The sequence below is a fragment of the Octopus sinensis genome, linkage group LG10 (assembly GCF_006345805.1).
Source record: "Octopus sinensis linkage group LG10, ASM634580v1, whole genome shotgun sequence".
NCBI lineage: Eukaryota > Metazoa > Mollusca > Cephalopoda > Octopoda > Octopodidae > Octopus > Octopus sinensis.
In genome coordinates this window covers 30,336,368-30,355,526 of record NC_043006.1, presented here as the reverse complement: position 1 = coordinate 30,355,526, position 19,159 = coordinate 30,336,368, and the positions used below count along the sequence as shown (strand labels likewise).

General features: G+C 36.5%; 1 protein-coding gene across 1 annotated transcript in view; it reads left to right on the top strand.

The window, feature by feature from the left end:
* The window catches only part of LOC115216479 (glycine--tRNA ligase), a 28,976-nt gene extending 10,365 nt beyond the window's left edge, over positions 1-18,611 (top strand). The window contains exons 6-17 of the mRNA XM_029785846.2: positions 1,142-1,218; positions 3,429-3,574; positions 4,816-4,965; positions 6,277-6,439; positions 8,128-8,292; positions 9,280-9,387; positions 10,920-11,065; positions 11,491-11,576; positions 11,747-11,856; positions 12,442-12,535; positions 14,233-14,420; positions 17,144-18,611. Of these exons, the coding sequence (XP_029641706.1) occupies positions 1,142-1,218; positions 3,429-3,574; positions 4,816-4,965; positions 6,277-6,439; positions 8,128-8,292; positions 9,280-9,387; positions 10,920-11,065; positions 11,491-11,576; positions 11,747-11,856; positions 12,442-12,535; positions 14,233-14,420; positions 17,144-17,257 (1,547 nt within the window). The 3' untranslated portion in view covers positions 17,258-18,611. The remainder of the gene's footprint in view (positions 1-1,141; positions 1,219-3,428; positions 3,575-4,815; positions 4,966-6,276; positions 6,440-8,127; positions 8,293-9,279; positions 9,388-10,919; positions 11,066-11,490; positions 11,577-11,746; positions 11,857-12,441; positions 12,536-14,232; positions 14,421-17,143) is intronic.
* The last annotated feature ends 548 nt before the right edge of the window (positions 18,612-19,159 follow it).

Below are 19,159 nucleotides of genomic sequence, written 5' to 3'. Positions count from 1 at the left end.
TTGTTATTCCAGAACTTGTATTGTTATTAATTTAATGAAATAATTGATGGAACTGTTGAGACTGTTTTACTTAAAATTTTGTTTTTACATTGTCTTTGAGAAAACTGTTTCATACTCTCAACCAGAACTGATCCTACAAAGTTTTGGTGTATTAATCTTAGGAAATGTTGGTGTGTTATTATTATTAAGGCGATGAGCTGTCAGGATGGTTGTAGCTCAAGGGGTAAAATACTTAGCAGCATTTCATCCATCTTTCTGAGTTCAAATTCCACTGAGGTCCACTTTGCTTTTCATCCTTTTGGGGTCGATAACATAAGTACCAGTTGAGCACCATGATCAATCTAATCATCTAACCCCCTACCCCCAAATTTCAGGTCTTTTGCCTATAGTAGAAAGGATTATTATTATTAAGGTGGTGAGCTGGCAGAATCGTTAGCCTACTAGGCAAAATGCTTAGCAGCACTTTGTCTGCCTTTACAGTCCAAGTTCAAATTCCACTGAGGTTATCTTTGCCTTTCATCCTTTTGGGAGCAATAAAATATATACCAGTCAAGTACTAGGGGTGATGTAATTAACTTACCCCTCCCCTAAAAATCTGCTGGCCTTGTACCAAAATTTGAAATTTTTAAAACTTAACCAGACAAAGCACCAATTGTCTTCTACTATGATCTTGGACTGACCATTGTCCTGTGTGTGAAATTTAGTAGAGAGAGACTGGACAGAAGCCCTTTGTGTGTCTATGTGTGTGATTACTATTTTAATGTTTGTTTTTCCATTCTTGCATGGGTAAAAAATGGAATTCGTTCAGAGATATTTTCTATGGTTGCCAACCCTCACCTGTTTCCAGGCAAAGTAGTTCTCCCCACCACAAATACTCTAGGCCTTGCACCTATAGTAGAATGGATCATCATCGTTATTATTATTAAAGTTGCAAGTTGGCAGTATTGTTAGCATGCTGAACAAAACACTTGGTAACATTTCTTTTGGCTCTTTATGTCCTGCGTTCAAATTCCACCATTGCCATCTTTGCCCTCCATCCTTTCAGGGTCGATGAAATAACCAATCAAGTACTGGGGATGATGGTACTGACTATTCTCTTTCTCTCAAAATCAGAAAATAATTATTGTTGTTATTATTACAGCTCATCTAGAGAAACTTTTGGAAGACAAAAAGACAGCTCAGAACACCAAGAATGAAATCAAACAGTTACTTCCAAAGGTAAGTGAAGAAGAATCCTTTTGAGGCATATTGATTGTGATATCAGGTGCTAGATTCTTAACCATATAATAATAAACTCAATCCTTATTGCAGCAATTTCATACCCATTGGATGTTACCCTCATCTAAAGGAGATGAAGTGGATGATTGGTTTGCTTTAGGTTGGCTCATTTCTATCACAGAACCCTTTCTGTTCTTTGAAACCTATCCATTGATGGTTTGTGAGAGGGCCTCATAAAAACAGCCATTTTCCTCATTAGCCAGTTCTAATTGTGGTGTGTGAGCAGAGCTATTAAGAAAAAAAAAACTTTCTATAACACTGAACAATTAATTCTCAAGACTTTTACTGAAAATGACCCCAAAATTGTTGCCTACAATGCTATACTCAAAAGAGATTTTTATTGAAGGGGAGGAAATTTTGTTTTTTTTATATTTCTTCAGGAACTCGCTAAATATTTATCACTAAGCTCTTACTTGCTAAAGTATGATAACAGAAAAAAGTAGCTACGGTTGTTGCTGTTACTTTACTTTTGCGAAGAAGAACAGCCCATTCTACTCTCAAATTACCTTTGAATTTAGCTAATAATGACATGACAGTTTATAATATTTGCAAAACTTCTGGGATGGGACAAGTACTGAAGAGGTGTCATCTCATTATTTGGGATGAGTGCATGATGACAAATAAAAGTCTATGGAAGCTCTGAATTGAAGCTTGCAAGATTTTAGAAATGCTGAAGTTTTAATAGGTGATGTTACCACCATACTATCAGGAGAATTTCACCAGATTTTGTCTGTACTTGCAAATGGGCGCTAAAGCAGATAAGGGAATAACTTGCTTGCAATCATCTTATTTGTGAAGCTGAGTAACAAGAATGAGCCTAACTAAAAATATGAGAGCCACTCTTTTGAGAGATAATTTGTCTAAATAAATTGCTCAAAAGTTATTAGAACTTGGAGAAGGTAGTGTACTCCTTGATAAAACTTGGAGAAAGTAGAGTACCCCTTAATAAAACTTGGAGAAGGTAGGGTACTCCTTGATGAAACTCGGAGAAGGTAGGGTACCCCTTGATAAAAATAATTGTTTTATATACATCTCTAATTAGTATATCAGTTTCATTACTCAATGAAATAAAAGCAAGAGTTTTTCCAAATTTTCAGGGGCCCCTGCCCTCAGCAAAACCATAGCAACTTGCATGAAAGGGCAATACTTGTACCAAAACCTTTCACTGTCAATGGCATAAAGCATAAACTATAGAATTGCATTTCAGGAGATTTGCAGACACATAAATCTATAAATGCAGTTCCAGATCCTGCAGAGGCTGTCAGCTATCCTGTTGAATTCTTGAATTATTTGCAACCTCCTGGCTTTCCACTACTGATTTGTATTAAAAGTGGGAGCCATCATCATCATCTTACTATGGAACGTTGATCAGCTTTGGCTGTGGAATAACATTAGACTGATGGTTAAAAACTGAATGTCTTGTATTATTCAGGTTGCTATAGTGACTGGTTGTTTTATGGGAGAAGATGCTTTTATGCCCAGAATATCTTTGGATGCCATAGTTTTTGCTTTCTGTCATAACATAAAAGTGTTCAGTAGATCTTTATGTTGGAAATGTGTAGAATCTTCTAGACAGACAAAGATTACATTCAGAAACTGTTAATTCACTTAACCCTACTTTTGGCTATTTATGTCAGTAAGTGGAAAAAGAATTTTGCCACATACTAGAGGAAGTGGCAAAGAATAGAGTTGACCACATAAATTCACATAAATTCATCCAGCTACACAAAGAAACACACATGCATATATTTGCTTGTTCATATTTACATCTATTTTTCCATGCTAGCATGGGTTAGGTGACACCCTTCCTGATGCTAACCCTTCACTGTTTATCAAGTAGAGGATCTCTTATTCCTCATGTCTTTGGAAGCATAACTTGAGTGGGAAATCTATTGACAGGAGACATTCCAAGAAAACATGGGGTGAACATCATTGATTTTTGAATGAATGAGTGGCAGATGTAAGCAGACACACACACACACACCCATGGTGTTACGATTGTGAAGTGAATTTCTTAGCCATTTCCTCATGTTGTATGATGAACGGAGATGACAGAGTGGAAGACTAGATTTCTTTTATTTTTCAATGGAACTGGATAATAATATTTACATTTTATTTCATTAATGTTTTTTCTTTCCTCCTTTTGAAAGATTGATGGAATGAGTAAAGATGATATGAGGGATTGCTTGCGTCAGTATGCAATGAAATCCCCAGTTACTGGTAATGAACTCACGGATCCTATGGAGTTTAACTTAATGTTTGCTACATCCATTGGACCAACAGGTCAGCTGAAAGGGTAAGAAAACCTGGGTTTATTTTTAATCTTTTCTCTTATCCAAGATTCTGTTACTGCTTATCTTAGAATGAAAGATTTACAATTCTAGCTGACGACTTTTTATAAATATGGCACCTGAACATGGGTAACACATTGATGATATAAACACAATGGAGTCAGAAAGACATTATTCTATAATATAAATATACCAGTTGCATACTAGAGGGTCGATCTAATCGACTGGCCCCCTCCCACAAAATTTCGGGCCTTTTGCCTAGAGTAGAAAAATAGAAAAGCTTATTCTATAATAATGTGATAGGTTCATACTGAAGTCCTCGTTAATATCATAGAATTAATGAAATGTTAATGAAGATGATTGTGGTGCCACTCATGACTAGAGAGAGATTATTCTTATATTACTGGGAGGAACATTAAGGGTTGGTGCAAACAGTTGAGCATTTGATGAAGAGCTTAGTTTGATGTCTCACCCTTTTGAATTCTAATCCTGCTACACTTCAGTGCAATCCAGAAGGATCCATTCTAAAAGATACAAATGATGCAATATTGGCATTCTTGAAGAGAGTATCAAAGTGATCAGAAAATTTTGTTTTTTCTTTCAGAACCTTAAATTGAATTATCCCCTCCCCTCTCTTTTTTTTCTTAACTCTTTAGCATTTAATTCAGCCATATCTGGCCTCTCACACATGCCCAACAATGTCATTCTAAAAATAAACAGTCATATCATTGAAATCTCAAGGCTGTAGCCTTGAGATTTCAATGATAATGCATGACTAATTCAAAACAATGTGAATAAATAAATTCACCGTTGGTGGTGAATAAATTGGCAGAGAAATAAACTGAATGCTAAAGGGTTTAAGTTAGGAAGGAAGCCATTGCCCATGACTCTCTCTCCAAGACTTCAAGAAGGAGGGAAGAAGATATCCTCAAACTAGTAACCTGGTTTAAATTCTTGCAACAGTCTGGTCTTTGTTAAAGTTACCCAATGAAGTTAATGAGATGATAGATTAATTGGATCATCAAATTAGGATGGCAGAATTGGAACTCATGATGCAAAAAGCCAGAAAAATATTGCAAGACATTGTATCGTTTGCAACTTTGAGTTTAGTTCTTTCAGATTATTGAGTATCAGTAATATATTAGGGATTTTAATCAGTTCGCTATTCACCTCTTGTCTTAAAAAAGTATCCTTCATCTTCATTAAAAGAGAAAAAAAAATGTCACTTGCATTATTTATATTGTAGATTCCTTCGACCAGAGACAGCTCAGGGCATTTTTGTTAATTTCAAACGTTTGCTTGAGTTTAACCAAGGCCGTCTACCATTTGCTGGAGCACAGATTGGAAACTCTTTCCGAAATGAAATTTCTCCTCGATCTGGTTTGATTCGAGTACGGTGAGTAAAGTTGATGACTTTATTGTTCAAGGGTTCATTATGATGATGATGTGGGTTTGTTGAACATTAAGAGCAAAGGATATGAGAAGATTAGGGCGACATGCCGTGCTTGAGGAGACCTATTGGGTCAAGTACATCAATATCAAATCAAATCAAATTACAATCAAATGGAAATTGTAGTTGTGACCCTCATGCCAGTGGCACGTAAAAAGCAACTTCCGAATGTGGCCAATGCCAGTGCCAGTGGCATGTAAAAAGCACCATCTGATCATAGTTGATGCCAGCTCCTCTGGTCCCTGTGCTGGTGGCACATAAAAAGCACCCACTATACTCTTGGAATGGTTGACGTTAGGAAGGGCATCCAGCTGTAGAAACACTGCCAGATCAGATTGGGGCCTGGTGCAGCCTCCTGGCTTCCCAGACCCCAGTCGAACTGTCCAACCCATACCAGCATGGACAACGGACGTTAAATGATGGTGATGATGATGATATGCAATATATTTCATGAAATATATGTTCTAATGATAGTATGCCTTATCTATGTTTATAAATTGTTTTAACATCCACTTTTCCATGCTTGCATGGATCAGATTGAATTTGTTGAAGCAGATTTGCTTTCACCAGATGCCCTTCCTATTACCAACCCTTAATCATTTATAAGCAAAAGATTTTTTTTCCCCTGGGGCCAGTCATGTTTTCACTAGGGGCTGGAAATGAGGAACACTGTTTGTGTGGCAGCAACTTTTGTTTATAATCATTAAATGTTGGCAAGGAAAAGAGACACAAACACATGTGTATACATACACACACACACACACACGATGGGCTTTTTTCAGTTTCCATCTACGAAATCCACTCACAAGGTTTAGGTCAACTTAAGGCAAAAGTATAAGACACTTGGTCAAGATGCCACACAGTGGGACTGAACTCAAAACCACATGGTTGGGAAGCAAACCTCTTAACCACAAACCCATGCCTGTACCTTTAGGCTTATAAATAGTGCAGGGAATATGAAATCGGTTTAAACACTATAGAAACAACACACCTCAAATTTGTTTCCTTGATGTGACATATAAGATAACAGCTTCATATATTTGGAGCTGTCATTCCAGTTTGCTTCCTTCAGTTTGTCTAAAACATGCTATCCTCTTATTCCATCAATGGTTGAGTAAACATCCATCTTTATTGTTTCTCAGTAGTTTCTTGGGAACCTCCACTCATTGATATTCCAGTTGAAATTCACTCTGTTAATGTTAAATGTTTATGAATTGCTGCTAAACTATTGAGAAATAATTTTTTGTTTTATTTCAGAGAATTTACAATGGCTGAAATTGAACATTTTTGTGATCCGTCTGACAAAAGTCATCCAAAATTCAGTAACTTAGCTGACATGACAGTCAGTCTTTATTCTGCTTGTAACCAAATGGATGGCAAGTCACCAGAACCACGCAGACTTGGAGATGCTGTCAAAAGCGTCAGTAGATTTATATTTTTGCATCATGATTGTACATATGTCCTTCCATAACACTTGTCTACTGTCAAATATTGTAAACATTTGTCTGTAACATAAAAAAATCTGGGGAATATAAATTGATGTGCTAATCTGTTTAGTGATTGTTTCAGCCAATTTTTTGTCACAAGAGAGGGTAACATAACTGTCTCTCAAAAGAATAGGTTATTAGTATAGAATAAAAATGCTTCAAAAATGTCTGCATTTGTGTGGGTTTTTGAAACTCAACAAAAATATGTAACTGACTGATTTATAATCATTGAAAGTATTAGTAAGACTCATTAGGAGAGTTCTTTGGTATGTTTTTGATCATCATCATCGTCGTTTAACGTCTGCTTTCCATGCTGGCATGGGTTGGACAGTTTGACTGACTATTGGCGAGACAGAAGGCTGCACCAGGCTCCAATCTGATCTGGCAAGCTTTCTACAGTTGAATGCCATTCCTAACACCAACCACTCCAAGAGTGTAGTGGGTGCTTTTACATGCCACCGGCATGAGGGCCAGTCAGGTGGTACTGGCAATGACCATGCTCAAAAGGTGTCTTTTTACATGCCACTTGCATGGTAGCTAGTCTGGCAGCACTGGCAACAACCATGCTCAAATGTTGTTTTTCACGTGCCAGTAAGGTGACGCTGGCAACGATCTCACTCAAATGGTACTTTTTACGCGCCACCAGCATGGGAGCCAGTCAATGGCCCTGGCAACGCTCATGCTCGGATGGTGCTTTTAATGTTTCATTGGCACAAGGGCCAATCAGGCAGTACTATCATTGGCCACATCAGCTATTTTGATTTCACATCCTTCAACAGGTCTTCACAAGCAAAGTTTATTGTCCACTGAATGAAGGGTACTCGGGCTGGTTATACAAACGGGAATGTTTTTAGAAATTGATCTCTGATTCTTAACAAAACCCTTTATTAATTATGCAGTTCTCATATTATTTGAAAAGCTGAGTTGTATCTCCACATAGTAGTACTGGATGTATTTATAGCTGGATTTACTTCTTTTTTTTGGTGGGGGGATGTGATATGATCTAATGATACTTTGGTCAGAAGGCCAGCACTGTAACTTTATATTTTACTTTAGTTATCAACAACAGTCTCATTATTATCATCAACGTCCGTTTTTTCCATACTGGCATGGGTTGGACAATTTGACAGAAACTAACAAGCGAGAGGACTTGCACCAAGTTCCAATGTCTTCTTTGGCATAGTTTCTAAGACTGGATGGCCTTCCTAATGCCAACCACTTTACAGAGTGTACTGTGTACTTTCTTGTGGTACCTGCAAAGGTGAGGTCAAACTGAGTGGGGTATAGTATTGAGGGATGTAAATGTAAAATAGAGGGAGAGGAGCAGCTGTCTTGCTGAAGAGGTGAATACATGGCTCAGAAAGACAGAAATGTGAGGTCAAGATAGTAGGGAAATATGAGAACGGGGAAGAAAAAAGGTGGGTGGGTGGGTAGGTAAGTGTCCTGGAGTGTGAAAATAGTATAACATGATTAGAGACAGGGATTGTTGTAAGCTTGATATTAAATATTTTCCAATTATTGCCAATACAACATGTAAACCATATTGATGTTTAGAGTTTCGTTAACTTGAATGAGAGAAGTAAAATTAGAAATTTTGTTTTGTTGTTTTTCTCTTTAACAGAAGTTGATTGCCAATGAAACTCTTGGATATTTCATGGGTCGTATTGCACAATTTATGTTCAGATGTGGTGTTGATCCCAAGAAGTTTCGTTTCCGACAGCATTTATCTAATGAAATGGCTCATTATGCTAAAGATTGCTGGGATGCTGAATGCAAAACATCTTATGTAAGTTTCCTCTCGTCTCGTTTGCAGTTGATTCAAATTCTTTGCATATTTATTTAGTTGAACTTTAATATGTGAAAACAAGCACACAAACCCACCAGTCACAGTTGATAGTGTTCTCCCTCTGTTGTTTCTCTGGCTGCTACAAGATCTCTGTTTCTCTAAATTTACAAGTTCTAGGCTATCTTCTCCAAGACATAACTCATGTCCCTAGCTCACGCTAAATCCTATACCAAAGGTTCCTTTTTCACCAATCCTTTTCTTCTCCCTGAATTCCCTTCCACAGAACATTTCCCCCTTTCCATATAATTTCTAACTGCCTATCTACAGCAATTGAAACTAAACTTCCAATCCAATATAATTGTTGATGCACAATGTTGCACATTTGAAGGAGAGAATTATACTTGCTGGAATTGGTCCCAATATACATTTGGTACTTGTATCAACTTTGGAAGATTAAAAGGCAGACCCTAGCAAGAGATGAAGTTAAAATTTTATAAGAATAGAACTAAATATTCTTAAAAACCTTTTAATGTAAATAATGTTTATGTTGTAGAATGCCTTCAAGGCTGTAAGAAAATTTGGTGAATGCAATTAAGCATGAAAGGATTTTCTCTCAGCATACCTTTCTATGGTACATATTCATATATACATCATCAACATCATTTAACATCTGTTTTCCATGCTGGCAAGGCTAGGAGCCATACCAAGCTATGTTGCCTGTTTTGGCATAGTTTCTACAGCTGGATGCCCTTCCTAATGCCATCCACTTTACAGAGTGCTTTTTATATGGCACCAGCACTGGTGGTTTTGAAGCAAACTTCCTCAAGTCTACGTCCCATATCTTTATCAATATGCAATTTCAAGCCTATGAAAGACATCATCATCATCATCATCATCATCCACCCCTCCAGTTTCTATGTAGCTTTTGCAAAGGTAAAAAATGATTAAGGTGTATTGGAATTAAGCTTTTGGTGTTCTTTGTTTCAGGGTTGGGTAGAATGTGTTGGCTGTGCGGACCGTTCTTGTTATGATTTAACACAACACACGAAAGCAACTGGAATAAAACTGGTCGCAGAGAAAAGGCTGGCAGAGCCAATATCCTTTCACGTGGTTTTTACAGACAACAGCTTTGTTGTAGCTTTACTATTTTTATATTTTAGATATAAAAAACACAAAAACAAATGATTTTATTTTATTATTGGCTGTGTGGTAAGAAGTTTGCTTCCCAACCACATGATTCCAGGTTCAGTCCCACTGCATGGCACCTTGGGCAAGTGTCTTCTACTATAGCCTTGGGCTGACCAAAACTTGTGGATGGATTCGTTAGATTGAAACTGAAAGAAGTCGGTCATGCATGTATGTATATAGTCTCTGTGTGACTGTGTTTGTCCCCCACCACCACTCAACAGCTGGTGTTGGTGTGTTTATGTCCCTGTAACTTAGCAGTTTGCAAAAGAGACCAATAGAATAAGTATCAGGCTTAAAAAAAAAGTTCTGATGTTGATTTGTTCAACTAAAACTCATCAAGACAGTGCCCCAGCATGGCCACAGTCAGATGACTGAAACAAGTAAAAGATAAAAAATATTGAAGCTGTTTATAGAAAGGTTTATATTGAAAAACAAAGTTATGTATTATCCATTCTATATCTCTAACCTCTTGTTGTTTGTTGTTGTACTAAGGGCGACAAGCTTGTAGAATCGTTTGCATGCCAGGAAAAAAGCTTTGTGACATTTTGTCCCTCTTTATGATCTGAGTTCAAATTCTGTCAAGGTTGACTTTACCTTTCATCCTCTCAGTGTCGATAAATTAAGTGCCATTGAAACAGTGGCGTTGATATAATTGACTATACTCCTCCACCAAGGCCCTGTGCCTTTTGTAGAAAGGATCATTATTATTATTATTCTTATTTAAGGTGGTGAGCTATCAGAATTGTTAGCACACCAGGCAAACTGCTTAATGGTATTACGCTTGTCTTTACGTTTTGAGTTTAAATTCCGTTGAGGTCAGCTTTGCCTTTCATCCTTTCAGATTTGCTAAAATAAATACCAGTCAGGTATTGGGGTCATTGTAATCGACTAGCCCTGCCCACTCCCCACAAATTTCAGGCCTTGTACCTGTAGTAGAAAGGATTATGATTTATTAACTTTCTGGTTTGATGTCCTACATAAGAAATATTAACTTTTGGCATTCCTGTAAAGATTTGGTCTTAGTGCTTAACTCTTGTTCCTGAAATGTTCAGCAGAAGAGTGACATCGGTAGAATGGTACTGGCATGGTTGTGGTGTTAGGGGTTCAATCCCACTTTGCAGCACCTTAAGTAAGTGCCTCTTCTAGTATAGCCTCAGGTTAATTAATGTCTGGTGAGTGAATTTGGTAGATGGAAACTGTGTGGAAGCCCATCGTGTGTGTATGTGTGTTGATGTTCCTCGTTGACATTTTGAATGACCGCTCTATTCAGACGTTTCAAATATACAATCCCTTACTTGAAAACTGTTAAAGGGCTGGTGACAAGAAGACCATCCAGTTGTAGAATCCTGCCTCAAATACTCCCTTTCCTACAATTCCTACTGTAGCAAAATGCTTAAACAAACAAACCTGCAAGTTATAAATTTCTTGACAGAAACCACAAAACGATTGATGTTGTAGAATGTCAGCCCCAAAAAGGAGTCATTGGGAAGGTCTTTCGCCAAAATGCCAAAAGTATTTCTGACCATCTCACCTCAATGACTTCAGAAGATCTCTTGGTTCTTGATGCCAGTCTTAAAGAGAAAGGGTAAGTTAGATTTTGATTTTACTTTCATTTCTTCTTTCTAAATATTGAAGATTAGCTCTAGAGATTAATGCTCATATTTATGTACTTATATATTTAAAAGCTTGATACATAGAATATTTAATAACAGTGCTCCAGTGTGGCCTGGGCCACTAGCAAATATCAGTAAAAGTGTATAGAATTAGGATTACTTAGTCCTTCCCTCACATAGGTTGGTGCTGTATAACTGGGTGTAGGCCCAGCTGTGGGGTTAACAAATTTCTTTCACATTCATGTGCTTCCCGGTTTTATCTACCAGAGTTTTCAGTTAACCAACACTTTGTGTGGAATTTGGTACTTCGAAATTGTGTGGGTGGAAGCTCATCTTGTGTGTGTGTGTGTGTGCTGCAGATGCTTATCAACATCAATATGTTTTATTTTCTTTCCAGAGAAGTGCCTATAAAGGTGAATGATGAAGAATATATTCTAAAAACAGAAATGGTTAATATAAAATCTTACCAAAAGACTGTCCATGGTAAGTTGATTCTGTTTAATACATGAAATTGAGTCTTCTAAAACACTCGAAACTACTTTACTAAAAATGGTACCAAACACTCCAGTAGTTTCATAACCTTTCTCTCCTCTTAACAAATGATTTAGTATTAAATATATGTTTATTAATTTTCATTCTAAATTATATTTCAGTGGAAGAATTTGTGCCTTCAGTGATTGAGCCTTCATTTGGAATTGGCCGTATTATGTATTCTATATTTGAGCACAATTTCCATATTCGGGAAGGTGATGAACAACGTACTGTAAGTGAATTTCTGTTTTCTTAATTTCTCAATTAAGTAATCAACTCTGGAGGTGTTTCAATTTTAAAAAAAAGATGAAATATAATTTTGTAGTATCCTAAGTACTCTTGTACTCTAACTCTTTCTGTTAAATTATTTTAATGAGGCTGATATTTGAAGGAGGAAGAGTCAATTTAGATGAGTTGACCTGATACACCATTCGTACTTATTTGCACCTCAGCTAGATTTCAACTTTCAAAGCTAAAACTAATTATTATTATTATGCATTCCACTGTTTCACCCATCTCCATTGGTCTAAGGAATTATAATTTTGTATCCTATTGGAGCTTGTATGAAAGTTTAGCTCCATGAATATCAATTATGGGAATATTTCATGTGATATAGTGTTTTATCAGATTGTAAACCTATTTAAAAATTTGTATTGTGGAAAAATTATTTTTGTAAAGTTACTCATATGTGATTGTAATGGTGTGAGCTGTCAGTTGTTTGTTTAAAGAGATTTACAAGTTTTGTTTTCAATTTGCAACGTTTTACACCCTAAAACTGTAAAGTTATGAAATTGGATCTAATTCGATTTTGTTTCAGTATTTGAGCCTTCCTGCAGTCATAGCTCCGTACAAGTGTTCTGTCTTGCCTCTCAGCAATAATGCAGAACTACAGCCTTTTGTAAAGTCCTTATGTAAGTAGAGAACAGGACAATGAGTCTTTTCATTTTATTTTTTATTCTTTTACTTGTTTCAGTCACTAGACTGTGGCCTTGCTGGGGCACTGCTTTGAAGGATTTCTAGTCAAATGAATAGACCTGAGGACTTGTTGTTTAAAGCCTGGTACTTATTCTGTTGGTCTCTTTTGGGGGTGTAAACACATTAACACCAGTAGTTGAGGGTCAAACACACACACTTAGATATTCATATTATGTGTGTATGATGGGCTTCTTTCAGTTACTGTCTACCAAATTCACTCACAAGACTGGTTAATCCAAAGCTATTGAAGACCCTTGGCCAAGGTGCCACACAGTGGGACTGACCCCAAAACCTTGTGGTTAGGAAACTAACTTCTTAACCACACAGCTACACTCGCCCCAGTTCTGAATGTGCACCGATGTCTATACTAGCACATGTGTCTTAGTTATCTTTACATTATCCAGTTGATATTTAATTGCCGGTTACCTCTGAATGAGCAGATCTATGGTCAAAGGTATTCAAGCTGTAACCTTATGATCTAAGTTGGTAGTGTGTCATTTGAAGGAAATTTAGCTGCTATTTTTAACAGGTCAAGTAACCATGCTAAGGTTCTGTCATTGGATCACATTTGTTTAGAAGTGGATGTATATGTTAATGTTGGTTTTCTTTGTATGGAAAAACTAGAGCTACCCATGTCATTTTGATATCAGTTCATCTCTTCCATAGCAAGACAACTATCTCAGTCCCCCTATTCTACTTTAAGCTCTCACCTGGCACACATCCACTTCCCTCAAATCCACTCCATCTTTCAACTGACAAGTCTTTGTCTTGCAAGTTACTTGGTGACTTCACCAGTGCTGGTACCACATAAAAAACACCCATCACACCCTGTGGGCCATCTAGCTGTAGAAACCATGTCAGCACAGACAAATAGGACCTGGTGTAAATCTTTGGCTTGCCAGCATCTGTCGAACTGTCCAACCCATGCCAGCATGGAAAACATGTTAAAACGTTCCAGAACTATTGTTTGACAAAATATATTTTCTACAAACAAAAGTTACTTTGTTATTATCATTTGTATTTATTTCCTTTAATATTTTATTTAACTTTTCCCAGCTGTACATGTATTGTGTATTGTTAGTTTTGCCAACTGGGTAGAATAAACTTTACTGAAGAGTTTTAATAAGACCAAAATATGTCTCCTGCTTTCAGCAGTTCACTTGTAAAGATCTACCTCAATATATCGTCCTAAAATTTCAACCGATTGTATTGGAGTTATTTCCCTTGCTCAATTTTTAGATTTAAATCCTTCTGGAAAGAAATCCAGTGTACCTAATTGGTTTGACAATCTTCGTTGATGGACGATATTTTCAGTTTACTATTTATGTGAGACTTTAATGTGATTGTATAAGCTAAGGTTTGTTTAACCATTTCTATTAACACTGAATGGAATTCCTAAAGTTAAGCATTCACAAGTGAAGTCACAGCAGAGTCTTGTAATTGAGGTAGACTGACAAAAAGGCACTTTATGTACCTTACTGAAAATGCTGTCATAAGATTCGAATGCAGGACAATGTATTCTGTAATCTAAACTCTTTTAAATTATTTACATTTTATGAGAAACTCTTCAATGTAAAGCTAATTAACTAATTGCTAAAACAGCCTTTTTTTTTTGTTTGTTTGTTTACTACAGCTCAAGAATTGGCAAAGATTGATGTTTCCCATAAAGTTGATGATAGCAGTGGCTCAATTGGACGGCGCTATGCTCGAACAGATGCTATAGCTATACCATTTGGTATCACAATTGACTTTGATACATTGAAAGAACCACACACTGCTACACTCCGAGAGAGAGATTCCATGAAGCAAATTCGAGCTCCAGTAAGAATTGTCTTTAACTGTTTTGCTACCTTATTTTTGTTGAATTAAATTGCTTTGTTTCAATTAAGTTTGAAAATATTGAAGAATTTAGTAAAATAACTTTAATATTATGCTGGTGTTTGGAACACAACTTGAAATTTTGGCAGAAGGTCTTAATTTGGATCACTTTAAAACCAGAGGTTTATATCACAAAACCAGGGGCAATCTGGGATGGTGTTGAAAGGGTTAAAAAGGAATAAAGTTGCTTTTATTGAAAAGATCCCAAACAGTTGATGGAATCCGGGCTAGAGATAAACCCAAAAAGACCTGGGGTGAGGTGGTCAAGCATGACCTTCGAACATTGGGCCTCACAAAGGCAATGACGAAGGACCGAGACCTCTGGAGATATACTGTAACTGCAAAGACCTGGCAAACAAAGTGAGTTCATAGCTGTAACCTACACCTGTGTTGCATGACCAGCCCCAGCCCCAGCCCACCCAAAAGTACCTTGGATTGTAGGGCAACATGCTGTGCTTGAGGAGACCTATTGAGTAAAGTACATAAAAATCAAATAGAAATTGTAGTTGTGATCCCCGTGCCGGTGGCATGTAAAAAGCACCATCCGAATGTGGCCGATGCCAGCGCCACCGTGATTGGCTTCTGTGCTGGTGACACGTAAAAAGCACCAACTGGTTGTGGTTGTTGCCAGCCTCCTCGCCCCTGTGCCAGTGGCACATAAAAAGCACCTACTACACTCTTGGAGTGGTTGGCATTAGGAAGGGCATCCAGCTGTAGAAACACTGCCAGATCAGATTAGGGCCTGGTGCAGCTTCCTGGCTTCCCAGACCCCAGTCGAACCATCCAACTCATGCCAGCATGGAAAGCAGACATTAAACGATGATGATGATGACAACTCATTGTTGTCCTGTTTCTACTGGTTTTCCAGTAGATTAACCAATACAATAGCTAGATTAACCAATAAGTTCCAGGAATGCAGTTGTGGATGGAGAGGATTGCAGTACCAAGAAATTGATATGAATGGAGAGGATTGCAGTACCAAGAAATTGATATGAATGGAGAGGATTGCAGTACCAAGAAATTGATATGAATGGATGATCAAGACCAATGGTTCTCAACTATTCTTTGCCTATGCAACCCCTTTGATTCCTATTTTCCTCATGTGGACCCTTATAAACCATTCAGTGTTTTAAAAAAATCCCATTATAATTAAATATTATTAGGAATTGTTTAAAACAAAATTGTTAAAGTATTTTGTGTAATATAAAAGTGTAACCAAATTATTGGAGATAAATTTTAACAGCTGAATCTTATGTGGACTCTGGTTGAGAACCACTGATTTCAGTTAAATGAAGGGCTATGAGCTGATCAATAAAAGGGCACACAATGAAGGCAAATTGAAATAAATCTGTAAAACTGGTGGATTTGGATTTGAGAGAATCTTGTTTTATAGAAGAGATTTTTGGAGGACGAAAGTGATTCATTTCATGACAACATTGTAAAACATCTTGGAATGATGTTGTTGATGGTTTTCCCATTAAGTGGAGTCTCAACTGTATTAGTTCTTTGAATATGGAGAAGACTAATCACTCAGGAATAGTGATGCATCTGTTACCATAGAAATGATTCTAATAATGGTTAGAAATCTTCTGAAGTACATGTCTGGTTCTGTTAATGGTGAGCCATTTCTTCTATAGTTTTGTTGACTGAAATTAGAAAAATTTAATGACTTGCCAAGGAATTGACTCTAGTTTTTAGGAATAACTCTTTTGATGATTAATCAAGTAACCAACACCCCTGACTGGTCAGTGTCACTTTTGTGGCTATTGATCTATAATGTTATGACATACCAACCATTTTTGAGTTAATAAGGATAGTATCTTAGTATTGAGCTAGTTAGCTCATTCCACCTGGCTGTAAATAGAGCCCTGTAAAATAGTACAATTGTAATCATCAGCCAATATAGTCTATCAATATTTAAAGATTTCTTGCAAATATATTATAACATTATAATCAGTAGCCACAAAAAGTGATACCAGTTGGGGATGTTGGTTACTTGATGAAATGGTTGAAAGAGGAACCCTTTTGGTTTTTGATTGAATCTTTTGACTTGTTTGGGGGTTTTTTGATGTGAGCTGCCTGTGATGAATGCTGTGTAACAGTCTTCCTGCTTCAAACTCATCGCACAATTTTCCACGCTCTCTAAGAAAAATAATCAACAAGAAGGACATCCAGCTGTAGAAACCAGGCCCAAACTGACCAATGGAACCTGGTGTGGCCCCTTGCCACCTTACCAGCTCTTGTCAAACCGTCCAACCCATGCCAGCATGAAAAACAGACATTAGACAACGGTAGCAACATCAACAACTATAAAAAATTTGTTGTGTTGTTCTGTAACTGAACATATTTTTGTGCTTTAGTTTCACTTGTTTTAAAAGAAATTTGTTGTAAGATCCTGTTTTAAAATAAAAGCAGTTTCATTGTAGTAAAATAACTTGGGCTCATTTAAACACTTCATATTCACTCTTATTATGTCCCTAAAAGTCTGTAGAACAAAGTACCAAAGTTGTTTACCATCGACTGATATTCTCAACCATTTCATCTCTAACTTTATTCCTTTCTTTCAACTCATTATCAGAATTTCTTTTGTTTTCTTTACATCTCTTATATATTCATTAAAATCTATTTTTATTTAAGATTTTCTTTTATTACTTTTTCATCCACAGATTGCTGATTTACCAAAGATTGTGCAAGAATTAGCAACTGGCAAACGAGATTGGCAAAATGTTCTTGATAATTATCCTTTGTTTGAGCAGCAGGAATCATCAAAAGAATGTTGAATTGCAAAAACGGAACCAAATTTGTTTATTGATGTCATGTGTTGGTAAAACAAAGCTCTTAATTTTCCTGGAATCATGTGAACCAGTGATTGAATTTTTGGAAATCTGGAACCAATGATGCTCCTCTTCACCAATTGTGATATAAAATAAATTTCAGCTGCTTCAAATATTATTCACAAACTTTCTAAGAAATATGTCCTGCCTTATAAATAGAATCATAAATATCCCATAAATTCTGTGTTCATAGTATTTACTGATTCTGTTTTTATTCAGGTTTCTGGATGATGAAATTACTATCTTGTTATGAGGTTTGTTGGACTCAAATAAAACCATTCTCTGAGACACTGATGTCAATCAAACGTTTTTTTTTATATTCTAAAAGATGCTTCAATAAACAGAGTTGACAGAATTCTTTCTTTGACTGATATTATTTTCAGAAATAGAAATAATCTCAAAGGTAAACAACTAGAAGCTTTTGTCTTATTTACAACTAAGTTTTCAAGCTTTCTTACAGTTATCTTATTGCTCTACAAAAAGACTTTATATTTGTTTAAGAAATCTTTGTTTTGATTTAATTTGTAATTCTTATTGATCTCCTCAATGGTTTGGTAACAATAAAGGTGTCAACACAAACAAACATCAAATGATGAGTGACCATCATCATCATCATCATAATCACAGAGCATCTGAACAATTCAACAGATTATTACTAACAGAACATCTTTTTTCCTTTTCCTTTTTTTAAAAAAAAACTATTGTATAATATGTCATTAGAACTATTTATGAAAACTTAACTTCACAAATACAGCACTGAAATTACAGAGGAAATTTCCCATTCAATTCAGGAATAATTGATGTAATTGGTAGCTCTAAGCCTCAAGTGCTTATTTCCTTTCTGTATATTCAGCAATAATTGAAACATTAATGGTTTCAATTTGCTCAAAGTTTTGGGTTTGAGAAAAATTCAAGAACAGATATCTAAATGTTTGTCCAAAACATAGTACTTAAATAGGGGGAAAGAGCAAGACATAAAGTACCAGAGGCTTGACCTGTTCTGACTTTATCTTGCAACAATAAAGGAAATGTAAAATAGCAATTAAAACATATTTAGTAAGAAGGAAGACAAATATTTTAGAAAGGAACTGGAAGTCATTTCTTTGAGGAGTAAATAGGCTCCAGTTCCAAACTGAGGTAGATTCAATTTTCTTCTCTCCTGAGTATTTTTAACTTTATATCTTCTATATTCAAAATAGAAACCTTATATTAAATACCAGTCATACATTAGGATCGATTCTGTCAAACATACCAATTGTTTTCTTTTACAACAGAATAATAAAGAATGGTTGATGCAAAATAATCTGAGTTTGTTCTACGTTTTCTATGTTTGTTATTGTTGTTGCTGCAAGTGATGTACTGGCAGAATTGTTAGCGAAGCCAGACAAAATGCTGCCAAGCATTTCGTCTGTCTTTACATTCTGAGTTGAAATGCCGCCGAGGTTGACCTCGGGGGTGGGGGGTGTCAATGAAATAAGAATACCAGTTGAGCAGTGGGAGCAACATAATTGACTTACCCCGTCTCCCTCAACTCGCTGGCCTTGTGCCAAAATTTGAAACCATTATTATTCCTTAGTCTCCACTTGACCCTAACCAAGCAAACCTCAAACTTTGAACATTTAGTCGTTTAAGATTTCATTGTCTGATGTAGCTTTCCTTTTTTTAAGATGGTGGGGTATAATTTATGTTAGATTTGGCTGCTATTCCTAGCAGATAGAGGTCCCTGGTTGACTCATTTATTAAGATAAGTGTACCGATGCCAGCGCCGCCGATAAGATAAGTGGGCCGATGCCAGCGCCGCCCTGACTGGCTTCTGTGCCGGTGGCACATAAAAAGCACCATCCGAAC